The following is a 19544-nucleotide window of genomic DNA, read 5'->3' as shown; positions in this document are numbered from 1 at the left end:
ACGTTGAAACAGATTTCCAAAATTAAAATAACTTTGAGCTGATTTGCTGGTGTTTTTACAGTCTTATGTCCAACAATAAAAATAAAAATATACTGTATATATTTGTTCTGCTTCGAAAAACTTAGGGGGCCAAATAAAATGACATGTGGGCCAAATTTGACCTGTGGGCTACCAGTTGGGGAATCCTGGCATATAGTATTAGTGATAAACTCTTCTCAAGGGAGTACTTTTATAAGTGAGATTTACAGTTTGCACACTGTCCCTCGATGTGTTTAACTTCTCCCAGACTTTGGGAAAACCCCTCTGCATTTGCTCTACCAACTGAAGAGGCACAATAGAGATTCATGATTTGTCAGACCAGGAGATGTTGTCTGTGGCTTTGCACAATGATGGCATATCCTCACACTTTGACATCATTCTCTGCTTTTTTCTGAGTTCCAACTTTGAAGTACACTTACCAATCAGTTTTGTTTGCCATTTGATGAAATGCAGTGAGATTTTTTAGCCCTGTGTGATTCAACCCCAGACTTGGAGTTTATGGGGAAAAACTCCCACTGATCCCAATGAAATGCACGGTAAAGCACAGACTTGGAGAGCCCTCGTCAAATTGGATGAAAAACTCCTGTCTGTAAATCTCTCTCTCCATCCTCACCAACCTGTTGTGCAGAAAGAAAAGGGACAAAGAGGAGACGGGGTTTGTTTTTGTCATATTTCCTGTGATATCACTTGAAATATTATACTGCCGTGTCCTACCAGGTCAGGCCAGATTCGTTGCAGAGCTCTTCTTGAAAACCGCTTTGCTCCACTCGTCTAGTCGCACAGGAATAAGGCTAGCACGCATAGTTTTAGGAGGATGGATATTTCAGGTGAAAAGGGAATCAAATTTACAGTACAGACTGTACCTGATACAGTCAGGCAGAAGTCAAAACTCAAGCTAAAGTGGCGCCACTGTCTCAGATTCTGCAGTAGAAGCTGATTTCTTTTGTAACATTTTTGGTTTCTCTGATGTGCGTGTCAATACCTGCGTTTGGTTTATCTTGATTTCTTACCTCTATCTCTGTGAAGAGGAGCGTGTCCTAAATTGAGAAACTTGGCACAGAAAAAGTTATGTTTTTATCGGTTTCTGTATAGCACATCTGTGTGAACTGTTTTCGATAGCATCTAACTTGCTGAATTATGGAGAGTTGGACGAGCATCTTCTAGATTTACAATCCCTTGCCTCTCTATCTCCTTTTGCACAGAGCAGATACCCCACTTCCTGGCTAGTCTCCCAGTCCCTGCCTCTGAAAAACATCCACACAGCATGATGCTGCCACCACCGGGATGGCGCCAGGTTTCCTCCAGCCAAAGAGTTCAATCTTGGTTTCATCAGACCAGAGAATCTTGTTTCTCATGTTCTGAGAGTCCTTTAGGTGCCTTTTGGCAAATTCCAAGCGGGCTGTCATGTGCCTTCTACTGAGGAGTGGCTTCTGTCTGGCCATTCTACCTAAAATGCCTGATTGGTGGAGTGCTGCAGAGATGGTTGTCCTTCTGGAAGGTTCTCCCATCTCCACAGAGGAACTCTGTAGCTCTGTCAGTGACCATTGAGTTCTTGGTCACCTCCATGACCAAGGCCCTTCTACCCCAATCGCTCAGTTTAGCAGGGCGGCCAGCTCTAGGAAGAGTTGTGGTGGTTCCAAACGTCTTCCATTTAAGAATGATGGAGGCCACTGTGTTCTTGGGGACCTTCAATGTTGCAGACATTTTTTGGTACCCTTCCCCAGATCTGTGCCTCGACACAATCCTGTCTCGGAGCTCCACGGACAATACCTTCGACCTCATGGCTTGGTTTTTGCTCTGATATGCACTGTCAACTGTGGGATCTTATGTAATCAGGTGTATGCCTTACCAAATCATGATCAATTGAAACATTTCGAGTGTCATAGCAAAGGGTCTGAATACTTATGGAAATAAGTTTAGTTTTTTAAACACATTTGAAAAAGTTTCTAAAAACCTGTTTTTGCTTTGTCATTATGGGGTATTGTGTGTAGATTTTTTTTAAATCCATTTTTAGAAAAAGGCTGTAACGTAACAAATGTGGAAAAAGTCAAGGGGTCTGAATACTGTATATGGAGATTTAGTGCGAACTAAAATTTGACTGTTTCAATGGAATCGTTATACTGGGGTGTGGTGTACATTTTAGGACACCCTCAGCCTCATGCCTCACCCCTCTTTAATTAAGTCAATAGTCAGCTCTCCTTGAAGCGTGCGGCATGACGATTAACTCAAGGAGGGTTGTTGATTGACTCATTGAGGGGTGAGTTTTGAGGCTGATGGTGTCCGAAAATGTACACACTGATCTTCATCCACAGTGAAACATGTTTTCTCAGCCGTGGGCCACTCATGCAGTGACCATTTGAACTGGCATGCCTGGATTCTGTCATTGCCTTTGATAGGCTTTAGTCAATTGTTTTTAAAGTGTTACTTTCATCCCATCCATGTTGGTTTTTACAGTAATATTGTATGTGTCATCCAACAATAACAGTTGTATACATTTTTAATTTAGATTTTTCCTTCAAAATGTTTTAAAGGAACTTTTCAGCTTACATTTATTTTGAAGGTTATATACCTGTGCTTCTGTTTCACATGTAAATCACAGGATATGTGTAGAGCAGAGACAGGATGAGGATCAGTGCTTTTTCAGGTCAAACACATAATAGAGTGGGCAATGCTGTCAGAGCATGGGTAAATCCATACTGGCTAAGGAAATGGTCAAATACAAGAAAAAAGATTGCCACATATATAAACAAAATGTCTAAGTTCCACTTGATTTTTTTGTCATCAATCAGCAAAAACAAGACACAATTATATAGTGTTCTTCATTCAATGATTCAAGTTTCAGAATGGAGCGGTCTGGTTTAATAGCAGTGACTCACTGACCACCATTCTATAACATTTTCACAGAAGTCACCTGAGAGGCCTCAAATGACCCAGTCCAGTAACCAGGTGGTAACAGTCAGCTACTCTGAGTAAGTATTCATAAAAAATGGCAGAAACAATGTGTTGTGCAAATACATTTTAAATGGACCCTACAGTATTTTCAGTGTCATACTTCAAACTCTTCAAAATTATTTTATGTGTTCCCTTTTGGCTCCACTACTGTGGAGAATGAGAGGCCAAAACAGTTGTGTTGCTATTTACCAGCCCAACTACAACAGTAGCCTTTGCTACCAAGTCAATGGTAGACCTATGATACATCGATGCCCCACACATACAACTTGTGTTACACTGTGAGCTAGAAGTGGGAAGATGTTCCTCCTAGATTCAACAGGGGAACTTAGAGTACTATTTCTAGATGACTTATTCCCTTAAACACAGTAATAGCATGGTAATAACTTTGTAATAATGTTTCATGTGAAGGAGATGGTGATTTTAGATACAGTAAATGTAGTTACATTTAATCAAGATCTTTCTAGGTCTCTTTTAAATTCACTGACACAGCAGTCATAAATATTGTCAGACCTTTAAGATGTCAACTAACCTTAATTACACAGATTTCTATTATGTTAGATTTAGTTTTGATATATCATATAGTCTATTTCACTGCCACCTCTCGCTCTCTTTCAGCAGACCAGGAAGTGAGGTTCTGGTGTACTACTCACACCATCAAAGCTACAGCGACTTCTTCGATGAGTTAAATCGACGAGGCGATACTTTCTATATGGTGTCCTTTCGCCGGGTGAGTCACTCCATGCATATTCCATAGCATATTCCGTAGAAGCAGGCAACCATGTATCCTTCTGGTTGTGACAATGTGCTGATCTCAAGGCCAAATTAAAATCTGGTCTGTAACTGTTTCATGACACAGTTTTGCCTTCAGCAAGTCTTCAGTGGATGAAACTGATAAGTAGGGAAGAAATGGAATCATGAAGTGGTTGTGAAACTATTTTTGAAGAGCATACTGAGCACTAATCCAGGGCACCCAAATTCAAGAGCAGATGGTCTTTTGAAGCTAATGGAAATATTTGTTTTTCTTTCCTTCCTATTTTACCTCCCAAATGCATGAATGAATGGGGTTAGAAAAATGGCTGGTGCTGCTGATTAAACATTAACATTAGCGTTTCAATCATCACATATGAGCGTATGTAATGCATTTATATGGGATTTGTAACTTTATCAGTGTACAGTTAATGATTCACTAATTGACCTTGACACAAATTGCATTTGTGTGTTTTGATGTAGGCTTTTTGGATTTTGAGCGCGCACATTCGGAAGGAATGTTATGGTTTTCAGAGACCTAAGGCATGTAGACCTTATGAAATCAGTGTCCAAATTCAATCGGTGTCCATCTAGAACAATAAAGATGATCCTTGATGCTGTTCTTATATTCCTTTCATTCTGTGTGGTGTTTTGGTTGAAATGACCATTTACGGTAACCAATGGTGTCCGTTTCTTGTTAAGCTACCAGATTGGAATTTCACTGCAATTTTTATTTGATGTAGCCTAACCGCTGAATCTTTTTGATGTATTGATTGAGCACATTGTCCTTCCGTCCCACACATCTTAATCTTTTCTCTGGTGAAGTGGAATGATGTAGTTAAACATCTCCAATACATTTACATTAAAGTGAAAATTTAAATCATATTCACAACTGTTTATCGGCAACCTCTGCCAGGAAAGTATTTTCGATGACGAGAATGCATACCTCCATTTTCATAAAAGACCCATCAACTGTAAACTATGAGATTCTTATATCTGTTATTCCGTCTCCTCTGATATGTCTCCAGACATTCCTTTATACATTTGATGGAGCGTTTTATACAGTTCTGAGGCTTTGTGAAAGCAGTCTTATGATGCTCATCGGCTGAATCCCTTCTTAGTTCTGTCTTATTCTCATTCTCAACCATTACACCCCTTACACCGCCCTATTCATTTAGCCATCTATTCAGACAGCCCCTCTGAAGTCTTGGTCTGATTTTCAACGTTCTTCTAACCTGATGACTGGTCAGGAAAGTCAGCAAGGACCATTCTCTTTGATGGCCTGCCAATGTCTGTTTTGTGAGAACCTGAGAGAGAAAGAGAAACAGACAGAGAGAAGGAAAGTGAGCTCTGATTGCAATCTCTCAACTCAATTAATTCAGAGCATCAACTCCAAGGGGCCCCTCTTCAGCTCTTTTGTGTGCCCATCAGCTCTGCTCTCTGAGGGCGCTTTATCCAGGATCAGATATCTGTTTCCTAAAGGCCCATTAACTGAGCCCCGATGGAGGCATCAACCCACCCACCACCTGCCTTCAGACCTGCCTGCATCATTCAGTCCGGATATGAAGCTCTTGTACAATCGCCATTGTTTTGTATCATGGCCTCAATAGAAACCCTTTGCTGGCAAACCAAGTATGCTCCTTTCCAGAAGGTACTGTACATATGCCGTACATTGAGAGCTGTTGTCAATGTGTCAATCCCACACTCTGACGATCTTTTGCTGAGTGTCACACACGTACAGTAATTGCATGAATTGCACCTGGTTTAACCTCAAACAAGAGTTGTGATGTCATTGGAAATGGCTGCCTGCTTCTGTACGGTCTGTACTTCTAGCCCTCAAATGGGTCATTCAGCCAGCCATTGGATTGGAGTCCCTGTACCAGTAGATCGATTTAAAAAAAAAATGTAAATACATTTTTTCACTCTTCATGCGATGCACACTGCAGAGAACACCGTAGGAAGAATTATCACTGAATTATCACAGTAAATTATTGTAATATTTGTTAATGTGTCAATTAATACCATAAGGGATGGGTTGCCAACTGGGTATTTGACACGGAAATAAAATGTCATTCATTAATTTCCTTTTTTTATCATTCAGTAGAGGAGAATGTACTTTAGACGAGGGTGTGCAGCTGCAGCCGGCTCTCCTAAACCTAAGCTCTCTGTCTGGCCTGATGGGATGAACAGAGCAGCGTCTGGTCTCAGTGGCCTGTCTCAAAGAGCACGCCACGGCGCAAGTGATGGAAAGAGCAGAATGCTAACTTAATGCATTGGACCATGGCTGCTGTGAGAAAGAAAAGCTGAGCCCAAAGTTTTGTAGGTGAACATGATGATCGGGAATATATTCATACAGTATTTTACTGAATCACTTTTGATGATGATAATTGGCTCGCTGGGGTACTGTGCAAAGGGCAAAGACATTTTCGGACAAAATGGTAGAAATGTTTCCCAATCATTTTTTTCCCCCCCCCGAAGCTCATGGAAACGGTCCATCTCTGAGTTCAGGGCTACCCGCTTTTACGATCTTTGCCAAAGAGAATTCCAAAGGGAATTTCATTAAAATGTTCAATTTAAAACATTTAAAAAGGTATCCCTTTTAGATAAAACTACACTAAATATAATCACATCACTAAATAATTGATCAACAGCACTCTGTAGGGTAGCACCATGGTGTAGCCGTAGGACAGCTAGCTTCCATCCTCCACTGAGCACATTGACTTCAATACAAAACCTAGGAGCATCATGAGAAACTCTCGTTTGTAACTGTTGGACTAATTATACCCACTAACAGCTAGATGCAGGCAAGCGTGTGCAAGTCTGTATTGAATGTCACTATCTGTCCGTGTCACTGTCTGTCACATCAATTTTGTCTCTCGACCGGTGTGCACCTACGTTGTAAATTTTCATTCATAGGCTAGGTTGTAGCAACCTCATGATGGGTATAGGGACAATTTGAGTATCATGTAGTAGCCTAAACCTATCGCTGTTACATTTAACTGGGTGAATGGAATATGAATGTCATCCAATATGCTGTAATTAAAAAAAAAAAATGTTCCTCCATCTGAAATGGCACTGACCGCCACTGACATAGACAGCTAGCACTATCCCTTGAAGCTTTTACTTCCTGCTTTGCTCCTATGGCTATACTCGCAATAGCCACCAGTCCGCCCATTATGCCATCATTGATTTGAATGGGGACGCCCGTTCTATTCAATCTATTTCTATGTGTTTAACACTGTATCAAAGCTCCATAGTTTTATCAGATGTTTAGAACTGGTGTTATTTGAAGGGCTGGATCAGAACCAGTCTCTCTGTCTATTTCAAGACTAGTTGTCCCTGGCTTCCATGTCTTAAAGCAGTGTTTCCCAACTCCATTCCTTAAGTACCCCACAACAGCACACATTTTTGTTGTAGCCCCAGACAAACGCACGTGATTCAACTCCTTGAGGGCTTGATCATTAGTTGAAACAGGTGTGCTTGTCTGGGGCTACAACAAAATGTATGTTAGGGGTTATCAAGGACTGTCTTAAGCCAGAAGTCTCAATGTTTATCTCCACTTACTTACACTGATATTTACACACTGTATTGCGCTGATCCAAACCGTTCCGTATTTCACTCGGAAGCAGACTAATCATGTTGCTCGCTACCTTTAGCACACGCTAATGTTTACCTTAGCCAGCTATGTCGATCTGAGGCACAGTCACATGTACTCCCAATAGTGGCAGCTGGCTTCAAAACAAAATATTTACCTCTGTGCCGTCACTCTACACTGTAAACGTCTGACTTTTTGAGTCTTTTGGTATGAAAACTAGTCCTTGAGAGCCCTAAATTCAATGGTGTGTTTAGGAAGGGACCTCATAGCCCCTTCAAAGCCTACAGTATAGGCCTACTTTATAGTATATCTGTGCTACATCAGTGAGCTTTGGGATTAAGTTCCTAGTTTTTCCATGACTTCTTCTCTTTTCCCAGGGACAGCTCCGTTTTAACCAGACCTGGGTTCAAATACTCCTGGAAGTATTTTCAAATACTTTAGCTGGGCTTGATTGAGCTTGCCTGGCGCTTTGGAACCAATAGAATAGTCACAAAACTGAAAAACCCACCACCCAGGCAGGTGAAAACAAACATGGAAAGTACTTTTACTGCTGCTCTATTCCAACTGGGAGAGGAACCGTCTGGTCTGGTCAAGCTGGTGACAGCAGTCTCTCAACCATGCACGGATCTCCTCTCCCAGACCACCAATATTTATCAAGACTTTTAGTTACTGTGTATAAAGGCTAGGGCTCCTTCGAAGGGGCCTAGACGACTGGCTCAATCCACCGCATCCGCCTATGTTGCACTTCCGCATCTGTGGTGAAATGTGACAGAGCTAGAGCAGTGTTTGTCAGACCATGAGACATCCCGAAAATTGGTCTTCTCACAAAATCGTCTGTAGCGTCAACTGTTTTCCCTGTTCATGAGACTCTCATGAACACGATGCTGTTCTCCGTTTTCCCCTACAACACCTAAACGGGTCTTAGAACTCGTCTGAAGTTTTTACAGCCGAAGTGGTCCGATGACGTGTCTGCTACGCTACAAGACTAATTTGCTGGCGCATTGAGGAGTATACCACCTCAGTTACTGGCTTCATCAATAAGGGCATCGACAACGTCGTCCCCACTGTGACCGTACTTACATATCCCAACCAGAAGCTATGGATTACAGGCAACATCCACACAGAGTTAAAAGCTAGAGCTGCCGCTTTCAAGGAGCGGGACACTAAGCCGGACGCTTATAAGAAATCCCTCTATGCCCTCAGATGAACCAGTGACGGCAAAGTGCCAATACATGACTAAGATTAAATCCTACTACACCGGCTCTGACGCTCGTCAGATGTGGCAGGGCTTGCAAACTGTTACAGACTACAAAGGGAAACCCAACCACAAGCTGCCCAATGACGTGAACCGACCAGACGGGGCTAAATGCCTTTATGCTCGCTTCAAGGCAAGCAACACTGAAGCATGCATGACAGCACCAGCTGTTCCGGGCGACTGAGTGATCACACTCTCCGTAGCCGATGTGAGCAAGAACTTTAAACAGATCAACATTCACAAGGCCTCTGGACCAGCCGGATTACCAGGACGTGTACTTAGAGCATGTCCGGACCAACTGGCAAGTGTCTTCATGGACATTTTCAACCTCTCCCTGACCGAGTCTGTAATACCTACATGTTTCAAGCAGACCGCCATAGTCCCTGTGCCCAAGAAAGCTAAGGTAACCTACCTAAATCGCTACCGCCCTGTATCACTCACGTCGGTAGCCATGTAGTGCTTTGAAAGGCTGGTCATGGCTCACATCATCGTCCTGGAAATCCTAGACCCACTCCAATTCACGTAACGCCCCAACAGATCCACAGATGATGAATCACACTCCCCACTGCCCTTTCCGACCTGGACAAAAGGAACACCTAAGCTACCGTTCAGAAGTTTGGGGTCACTTATAAATGTCCTTGTTTTTAAAAGAAAAGCAATGTTTTTGTCCTTTAAAATTTCAAGTTGATCAGAAATACAGTGTAGACATTGTTAATGTTGTAAATGACTATAGTAGCTGGAAACGCCAGATTTTTAATTGAATATCTACATAGGTGTACAGAGGCCCATTATCAGCAACCATCACTCCTTTGTTCCAATGGCACGTTGTGCTAGCTAATCCAAGTTTATCATTTTAAAAGGCTAATTGATCATTAGAAAATCCTTTTGCAATTATGTTAGCACAGCTCAAAACTGTTGTTCTGATTAAAGAATCAATAAAACTGTCCTTCTTTAGACTAGTTGAGTATCTGGAGCGTCAGCATTTGTGTGTTCGATTACTGGCTTAAAATGGCCAGAAACAAATGGCTTTCTTCTGAAACTCGTCAGTCTATTCTTGTTCTGAGAAATGAGGCTATTCCATACGAGAAATTGCCAAGGAACTGAAGATCTCATACAATGCTGTGTACTACTCCCTTTACAGAACAGCGCAAACTGGCTCTACCAGAATAGAAAGAGTAGTGGGAGGCCCCGGTGCACATCTGAGCAAGAGGACAAGTACATTAGTGTCTAGTTTGAGAAACAGACGCCTCATAAGTCCTCAACTGGCAGCTTCATTAAATAGTAGCCACAAAACACCAGTCTCAACGTCAACAGTGAAGAGTTGACTCCTGGATGCTGGCATTCTAGGCAGAGTTGCAAAGAAAAAGCCATATCTCAGACTGGCCAATAAAAAGAAAATATTAGGATGGGCAAAAGAACAGGCACTGGACAGAGATGGCCAGCATCCCAGAGTCGCGTCTTCACTGTTGACGTTGAGACTGACGTTTTGCGGGTACTATTTAATGTATTTACTCATCAACCTGCAAACAATAGTCAAAGTGAAAACCGGTTTAGAATTTTTTTTGAAATGTATTAAAAATTAAGACACACCTTGTTTACATAAGTATTCAGAACCTTTGCAATGAGACTCCAAATTGAGCTCAGGTGCAACCTGTTTCCATTGATTATCCTTGATGTTTCTACAACTTTATTGGAGTTCACCTGTGGTAAATTCAATTGATTGGACATGATTTGGAAAGGCACACGCCTGTCTATATAAGGTCCCACAGTTGACAGTACATGTCAGAGCAAAAACCAAGCCATGAGGTCAAAGGAATTGTCTGTAGAGCTCAGAGATGGGATTGTGTCAAGGCATAGATCTGGGGAAGGGTACCAAAAAATGTATGCAACATCGAAGGTCTCCAAGAACACAGTGGCCTCCATCATTCTTAAATGGAAGAAGTTTGGAACCACTAAGACTCTTCCTAGAGCTGGCCAACCGGCCAGGGAGGTGACCAAGAACTCGATGGCCAAGCTGACAGAGCTCCAGGCTTCCTCTGTGGAGATGGTTGTCCTTCTGGAAGGTTCTCCCATCTCTGCATCATTCCACCAATCAGGCCTTTATGGTAGGTTGGCCAGACGGAAGCCACTCCTCAGTAAAAGGCACATGACAGCCCTGCTTGGAGTTTGCCAAAAGGCACCTAAAAGACTATTAGACCATGAGAAACAAGATTCTCTATTCTGATGAAACCAAGACTGAACTCTTTGGCCTGGATGCCAAGCTTCACGTCTGAAGGAAACCTGGAACCCTCCAGAGGGTGAAGCATGGTGGTGGCAGCATCATAATATGGGGATATTTTTCAGCAGCAGGGACTGGGAGACTAGTTAGGGAAAGATGAACGGAGCAAAGAACAGGGAGATCCTTGATGAAGACCTGCTCCAGAGCTCTCAGGACCTTAGACTGGGGGGCGACGATTCACCTTCCAACAGGACAACGACCCTAAGCACACAGCCAAGACAACGCAGGAGTAGCTTTGGGACAAGTCTGAATGTCTTTAAATTGCCCAGCCAGAGCCCAGACTTGAACCCGATTGAACATCTCTGGAAATACCTCAAAATAGCTGTTTCAGCGACGCTCCCCATTCAACCTGACAGAGCTTGAGAGGATCTGCAGAGAAGAATGGGAGAAACTTCCCAAATACAAGTGTGCCAAGCTTGTAGCGTCATACCCAAGAATACTTGAGGCTGTAATCGCTTCAACAAAGTACTGAGTAAAGGGTCTGAATACTTATGTACAGTGCCTTGCGAAAGTATTCGGCCCCCTTGAACTTTGCGACCTTTTGCCACATTTCAGGCTTCAAACATAAAGATATAAAACTGTATTTTTTTGTGAAGAATCAACAATAAGTGGGACACAATCATGAAGTGGAACGACATTTATTGGATATTTCAAACTTTTTCAACAAATCAAAAACTGAAAAATTGGGCGTGCAAAATTATTCAGCCCCTTTACTTTCAGTGCAGCAAACTCTCTCCAGAAGTTTAGTGAGGATCTCTGAATGATCCAATGTTGACCTACATGACTAATGATGATAAATACAATCCACCTGTGTGTAATCAAGTCTCCGTATAAATGCACCTGCACTGTGATAGTCTCAGAGGTCCGTTAAAAGTGCAGAGAGCATCATGAAGAACAAGGAACACACCAGGCAGGTCCGAGATACTGTTGTGAAGAAGTTTAAAGCCGGATTTGGATACCAAAAGATTTCCCAAGCTTTAAACATCCCAAGGAGCACTGTGCAAGCGATAATATTGAAATGGAAGGAGAATCAGACCACTGCAAATCTACCAAGACCTGGCCGTCCCTCTAAACTTTCAGCTCATACAAGGAGAAGACTGATCAGAGATGCAGCCAAGAGGCCCATGATCACTCTGGATGAACTGCAGAGATCTACAGCTGAGGTGGGAGACTCTGTCCATAGGACAACAATCAGTCGTATATTGCACAAATCTGGCCTTTATGGAAGAGTGGCAAGAAAGCCATTTCTTAAAGATATCCATAAAAAGTGTCGTTTAAGGTTTGCCACAAGCCACCTGGGAGAGACACCAAATATGTGAAAGAAGGTGCTCTGGTCAGATGAAACCAAAATTGAACTTTTTGGCAACAATGCAAAATGTTATGTTTGGCGTAAAAGCAACACAGCTCATCACCCTGAACACACCATCCCCACTGTCAAACATGGTGGTGACAGCATCATGGTTTGGGCCTGCTTTTCTTCAGCAGGGACAGGGAAGATGGTTAAAATTGATGGGAAGATGGATGGAGCCAAATACAGGACCATTCTGGAAGAAAACCTGATGGAGTCTGCAAAAGACCTGAGACTGGGACGGAGATTTGTCTTCCAACAAGACAATGATCCAAAACATAAAGCAAAATCTACAATGGAATGGTTCAAAAATAAACATATCCAGGTGTTAGAATGGCCAAGTCAAAGTCCAGACTTGAATCCAATCGAGAATCTGTGGAAAGAACTGAAAACTGCTGTTCACAAATGCTCTCCATCCAACCTCACTGAGCTCGAGCTGTTTTGCAAGGAGGAATGGGAAAAAATTTCAGTCTCTCGATGTGCAAAACTGATAGAGACATACCCCAAGCGACTTACAGCTGTAATCGCAGCAAAAGGTGGCGCTACAAAGTATTAACTTAAGGGGGCTGAATAATTTTGCACGCCCAATTTTTCAGTTTTTGATTTGTTAAAAAAGTTTGAAATATCCAATACATGTCGTTCCACTTCATGATTGTGTCCCACTTGTTGTTGATTCTTCACAAAAAAATACAGTTTTATATCTTTGTTTGAAGCCTGAAATGTGGCAAAAGGTCGCAAAGTTCAAGGGGGCCGAATACTTTCGCAAGGCACTGTATTTGTGATATTTCAGTTTTGTATTTTAAAAATAAATAAATTTGGAAACATTTCTAAACCTGTTTTTGCTTTGTCATGGGGTATTGTGTGTAGCTTAATGAGGGATGTAATTATTTATTTTTTTAGCATAAGGCAGTAACGAAACAAAATGTGGAGAAAGTCAAGGGGGTCTGAATACTTTCTGAATACATTGTATATAGAAACTGTTTAGTACCACAAAATACATTAAATAAATAAAATCCTGATCTTTTATCTCTCAGATATAGAACTGACACTTCAGAACAAACTTTTCGATTTTTTTTTCTTCTGTTTTTCCATGTAGTGAATTTGTTATTCAATATGTTTGTATGGGCTAAAAGCAGTGTTAGGCCAAATAACATTTTTATATATTTTTTTATACTTCAAGGGGTGTTAAAATTCTAACTCGAATTGCAAAATGACCATTGATATGACCTTCTTAAAACAATTCCATATAGCTTACTAGAACCCCCACCCCCCCTCCTCCGGCTTAGACTATAATGAGTTAAGGACCAGTTCAACTTAGTTAATGCAGTTAGTCATTAGTTATCTGACGCCAACTCTTTCTTTCCTTGTAGGATCACCTTCTGCTCCCTGCGACCAACCACAGCAAAGGGAGAAGGCCAAAGATGTCCTTGCTGTTACCAGCTATTAATGTGAATGGTAAGGACTAGTAACTGATGGGAACTGAGCAATAGCAAGCCAAAAATAACCATTTGACTTTAAACTCTAAGGAAGTTTATTGATGTACGTTTTGGAGAAGAGCTTTCACGTAATCAGAAGCCACAGCCAATTTACATCTCCACCTTCCTTCTGTGTATAAACAGACAACCTACGCTCACTATACACTATAGTCATCAGTTTAGTTACAGCTTGAACCAGCTTGAACAAATGACTGTTATTGTGATGGATGAATGCTCACTTTCTTTTCGTCTTGAAAGCTTTCCTCTATATTTACTTTCTATTGTATTCGTGACAGAAATAGCTTTCAGGTGTAAACTAAGCTATTTTTTTTACTTCTGTCATGTGCAATGAATTAGGCTATTTTGCTAAGGGCAATCGTATTGGTCTGTTGGTGTCCCTTCTACCCTGAAGAAAATAAGTAGAATACAGATTTTCCAAGGATAGAATGTACACTTTCTGAAGTTCAGAGACAACAGTACTGTACGGTAGGTACATTTGCTTTTCTAATCTTAGGTGATTTACTGTCTCTCCAGTAGCAGGGGAGGGTTAAGCTTTCGAGAAGAGCTTGTCTGGGAGAGCCAGATAAATAGTTTGAAAATACGAGTTGGCTTATACTACATATGTAGGATCTTCATTTTACCAGTTTCTCATGGCAGGATAATTAGTCTGCAGCAGCAAGAAATGTGAATTATTCTGTGGATTCTAATTCATGAAAATTGTTGTAGGGTTGATACATTTGTTGTTAGGGCAAATCAAATCAGAAATTTGGAAGTGGAAATTACACATTTTAGAAGCCCTTTTAAACCTTGAATACAGTTGCAGGTACAGTGGAAGTCGGGAGTTTACATACACCTTAGCCAAGTACATTTCAACTCAGATTTTCACAATTCCTGACATTTAATCCAAGTTAACTCCCTGTTTTAGGTCAATTAGGATCACCACTTTATTTTAATAAAGTGAAATGTCAGAATAATAGTAGAGAATTATTTATTTCAGCTCTAATTTCTTTCATCACATTCCCAGTGGGTCAGAAGTTTACATACACTCAATTAGTATTTGGTAGCATTGCCTTTAAATTGTTTAACTCGGGTCAAATGTTTCGGGTAGCCTTCCACAAGCTTCCCAGAATAAGTTGGGTGAGTTTTGGCCCATTCCTCCTGACAGAGCTGGTGTAACTGAGTCAGGTTTGTAGGCCTCCTTGCTCGCACATGCTTTTTCAGTTCTGCCCAATCTATAGGATTGAGGTCATGGCTTTGTGATGGCCACACAATACCTTGACTTTGTTGTCCTTAAGCCATTTTTCCACAACTTTGGAAGTATGCTTGGGGTCATTGTCCATTTGGAAGACCCATTTGCGACCAAGCTTTAACTTCGTGACTGATGTCTCGAGATGTTGCTTCAATATATCCACAATTTTCCTACCTCATGATGCCATCTATTTTGAAGTGCACCAGTCCCTCCTGCAGCAATGCACCCCCACGACATGATGCTGCCACCCCCGTGCTTCACGGTTGGAATGGTGTTCTTCGGCTTGCAAGCCTCCCCCTTTTTCCTCCAAACATAACGATGGTCATTATGGCCAAACAGTTCTATTTTTGTTTCGTCAGACCAGAAGACATTTCTCCAAAAAGTACAATCTTTGTCCCCATGTGTAGTTGAAAACTGTAGTCTGGCTTTTTTATGGAGGTTTTGGAGCAGTGGCTTCTTCCTTGCTGAATGGCCTTCAGGTTGTGTTGATGTAGGACTCGTTTTACTGTGGATATAGATACTTTTGTACCTGTTTCCTCCAGCATCTTCACAAGGTCCTTTGCTGTTCTGGGATTGATTTGCACTTTTTGCACCAAAGTACGTTCATCTCTAGGAGACAGAACGTGTCTCCTTCCTGAGCGGTATGAGGGCTGTGTGGTCACATGGGGTTTATACTTGCATACTATTGTTTGTACAGATGAACCTGTTACCTTCAGGCGTTTGGAAATTGCTCCCAAGGGTGAACCAGGCTTGTGGAGGTCTACAATTTTTTTTCCCGAGGTCTTGGCTGATTTCTTTTTGATTTTCTCATGATTTCAAGCAAAGAGGCACTGAGTGTGAAGGTAGGCCTTGAAATACATCCACAGATAAACCTCCAATTGACTCAAATGATGTCAATTAGCCTATCAGAAGCTTCTAAAGCCATGACGACATCATTTTCTGGAATTCTCCAAGCTGTTTCTAAAGGCACAGTCAACTTAGTGTATGTAAACTTCGGACCCACTGCAATTGTGATACAGTGAAATTATCTGTCTTAACAATTATTGGAACAATTACTTGTGTCATGCACAAAGTAGATGTCCTAACCGACTTGCCAAAACTATAGTTTGTTAACAAGAAATGTGTGGAGTGGTTGAAACACTTAGGTTGGAGTAATTAAAACTAGTTCATGTAAACCTCCGACTTCAAGTGTATGTATTTTAAGCTAGTAAGTATTTCCATACTATGTACTGATTAGCATTTAACCGTTTTAAAAAAAGGGTAGATGAAGTGTGAAAATTCCAGATTACAAAGCAACCACTGCACTTGATTCGCATAGTGTTTGAGGTACCGTTTCTCATAAAGGCCTATGCTCAGCACTAAATGCTGTGAGACCACCATGCTTTGGAGTTATTATCATGGTTCGGTCATTCCACACCAATACTGTCTTTCAGAGCTCAGCCCTTACAGACAAGCGCCTCCGGCCAAAGGAAAACCACCCTCCCTGGACACCTCTGGGGATCGGCTGCCTTCAGTGCAGGAGCCTCGCCATTATGGCCTTGAGCCAGGCCCCTGTAAACATACTTTAGTGGGTCCCAGAGGCCCGCCAGTACAGAACATTGCAGAGGCTGCTCTTACCCGCCTCACACTGTTAATGGTCCTGAAACATTCCAAGACCTGTTTCCTGAGTCTTATGGATCAAGTTTGTTATGCAAACATGCATCATCCTACAAAACCAAACTTTATGCTGACTGCTTGTTGATAGCAGTTTTGCTTTCTCTGAATCCAGACATATAAATCTGAAGTTTGGCATGTTTTTGTAGGGAAAGATTCATCATTAACTTCTTTGTTTAAGGTCTAGGCCATTAGATCCCACAACATTAGCCAACATGTTTTGGATCTGCTATTATGCAATCTCATAGATGGGTGACAATCTAGATTACAGCTTTAGAGTGATTATGAGGAGAAGAGAGAGAGAGAGTGGGATAGAGGCGTTGGTGGAATACAATGCAGTCCTGTCATGGGAATGCTTTTGGTTTATTTCTTTATCTCTGTTTCTCTTGCTCACACAGTCTCGGTTTCTTTTGTTACCACAGTCTCGGTTTCTTTTGTTTTCAGTTTTTTTTGCAGTGCAGAAGTGGATGCCAGAGCGGAATTTGTTTGATGTGCTTATGGCTTTGTTGAAAGGATATGCTATGCTTATTACATATCATTAGATAATATCCTTGGAGAGGCACAGTGGTGGCTGCATATAATTACCAGGTGATTGTAACGGTAGGTTGTAATTTTCCCCAGCCACAGAGTGTGGTTGTTTAGAAAGACATATTCTTGCCATAAATAGCTTCCATCTGTAGAAATCAGTTTGATATTCCTCACTACTTGAATGGAAGATTTAGTATAGTTTTGTCCTCAGAATCACTCTTCTGGGCTACAACATACGGTGCAAGAATGCCAAGTGGCCTTTTGGGTAACTGTCATAACCAATTGGCCTCAGTTGAAGGCTGCATGGTATGTGGAGGATAATGAAGGGTAATTGAGTATTTTCGTTCTCATGATTTGAAATAAGCCATTTCACTGTGTTGTCTTGACAGACCAACATATTTTCTCATGTTCACATAGTTTAATTTATGGTTGGTCTGACGCAAATACTTCCACCATTTTGAATTAGCTATGCTCAGGTTAGTGCTGTGCCATTTGGAATAAGGTATGGTCTGTATGAATACACAAGTGTTCCATTTGGAATTAGCTATGAAATAAGCTGTGTGTCTGCCAAACAACTCAACACCTTCAAGTTCCAAGCCTTAAAACTGTAATCTCGAGACAATGGAGGTGTACACCTGGCAGCTAAAACTCAGATTCCTTCCACAGATATACGGGCGGATTCAGCTCTCAAAAAAAAAAACTTTAGTGGGTAATATTTTTGAATAGTATATCTACAGTAGTGTATTCAGGTACTATGGGCTTATCATATTAGTTTTCATCAAACATACAGTAGAAACACACATACTTTGAACGTCCATGTGTTCACAAAATGTGATCGGTTGCATAACCCTTTCAATTTAATTTCCATATGCATTAATCACCTTTAGATCCAGAGCCTGATCCCTACATGTGCCAATACATTCCTCCCGCTGGCTAAGCCACATGGACCTGGCCTTTCTAGCCAGGCTGATGGCTTCAGCCAGTGTTCTTCCAGGAGCTGGTGTTCAGCCTCCAGCCATCCTGCAGGCTCCTCAGCCACCTGACACCAGACAGGGTCTCTGGGAGAAGGCAGTGAACCAAATAATGACTTGCATTTGGGCTCTAGAGCGCTAAGAGGACGGACTTTGGGATTGGATCCTCACAGAGAGACACTAGAAGGGGATACCCTCGAGATCCTCATTGGATGTCTTGACCCAAGATGACTGAATATCATTTAGATTTTAACCATATTTTTTAACTTATTGTATTTCATTACAGACTCTGTCATCAAGGATGACAAATTTGAGGTGATGATGCAGATTGACTGTGAGGTCATGGACACCAAGATCCTCCACATCAAAACCTCCAGCATCCCAGAGTTCCTACGTGCCAACACCACTGACTTCCAGGCTGCAGCATCGGTTGGTGTTCTATCAGACTCTGCCTGAACTTCACTTCAACCAGAATTCCTGCCAATCTGAAAGCCTATCATTTAGCCAACATTTTGATATATTGATAAACTGTGACAATAAATGTAGCTCTGTATCCTCTCTGGAAATGTTCTGCATCAATTTCGCACATCCTCTGTCTTCCACATTTCACAAGTCCTTGTACCTCCGCTGTTACAAATCTATCAAGACTTATAAAGTTGTCCAGCAACTGTTTGCCTCCATATTGCTTGGTTTAGAGCATCTGGTTTATGTTAAATTGACAGGCTGCCAATGCAGGCATCTAGGTCATTTGTTAGAATAAATATGGGACTTAATGTTAAACCCTGTGTAACCCCTTCAAAAAATTCCTTCACTGTCTTGACCCTACAGCTATTGTGCTCTTTTAATTGAGCCATAATTTTACCAAATGTAACCTAATACCTTTATACAAAACAGTAATTGATTCTGGACCCTATTGATGGAACCAAGCCACGTTAACAAGATCCTTTTCACATATATTAAAGTTGTTAATAGGCATATCTGGTGGAGTTATGATTCTTACTTTTTATGAAGCCATGTTGAGTGAACAAAATTACTTACTAAAATCCCAAACAATGTAAGCAATACATTTACATTTTTGTCATTTAGTAGATGTTCTTATCCAGATCAACGTACAGTTTGTGCATTCATCTTAAGATAGCTAGGTGGGACAACCACATATCAGAGACATAGTAAGTATGCTTTCCTCAAAGTAGTTATCAGGAAAGTCAGAGCTAGAAAGGGGTAGGGGGTCAAGTGCAAGTGTGGTTCAGTTGAATGATTTATTTTTGTGCAGTAGCAGTATCACACAAACATGATGTAAGGTATGTGGCCATTTTCAGGAAAGTGTACATTTTGGGTGTAAAAATGAATTTGTTTGAGTTGCTTAAATGGTTTGTCATGGTTTTCAGAGTTTTTCAGAAATAAAACCATGGACAGTAACATGTTCTAATACTGATGACTAGTGTGTGTCAGCA

At 41.4% G+C, this 19544-nt stretch overlaps 1 protein-coding gene across 7 annotated transcripts in view; it reads left to right on the top strand.

Moving 5' to 3' along the window:
- The window catches only part of LOC112227060 (cyclic AMP-dependent transcription factor ATF-6 alpha), a 50664-nt gene extending 31120 nt beyond the window's left edge, over positions 1-19544 (top strand). For 6 of the 7 annotated variants that reach the window (XM_024391869.2, XM_024391866.2, XM_024391870.2 and 3 more), the window contains 4 exons: positions 2944-3008; positions 3607-3718; positions 13585-13669; positions 18377-19544. In XM_024391869.2, the coding sequence (XP_024247637.1) occupies positions 2944-3008; positions 3607-3718; positions 13585-13669; positions 18377-18546 (432 nt within the window). In that variant the 3' untranslated portion in view covers positions 18547-19544. The remainder of the gene's footprint in view (positions 1-2943; positions 3009-3606; positions 3719-13584; positions 13670-18376) is intronic. The other variant, XM_024391867.2, reaches the window with a different exon arrangement.

This window comes from Oncorhynchus tshawytscha, linkage group LG28, assembly GCF_018296145.1.
Source record: "Oncorhynchus tshawytscha isolate Ot180627B linkage group LG28, Otsh_v2.0, whole genome shotgun sequence".
NCBI lineage: Eukaryota > Metazoa > Chordata > Actinopteri > Salmoniformes > Salmonidae > Oncorhynchus > Oncorhynchus tshawytscha.
Note: the sequence above shows the minus strand (reverse complement) of the source record. Positions and strands in the feature narration are given on the sequence as shown.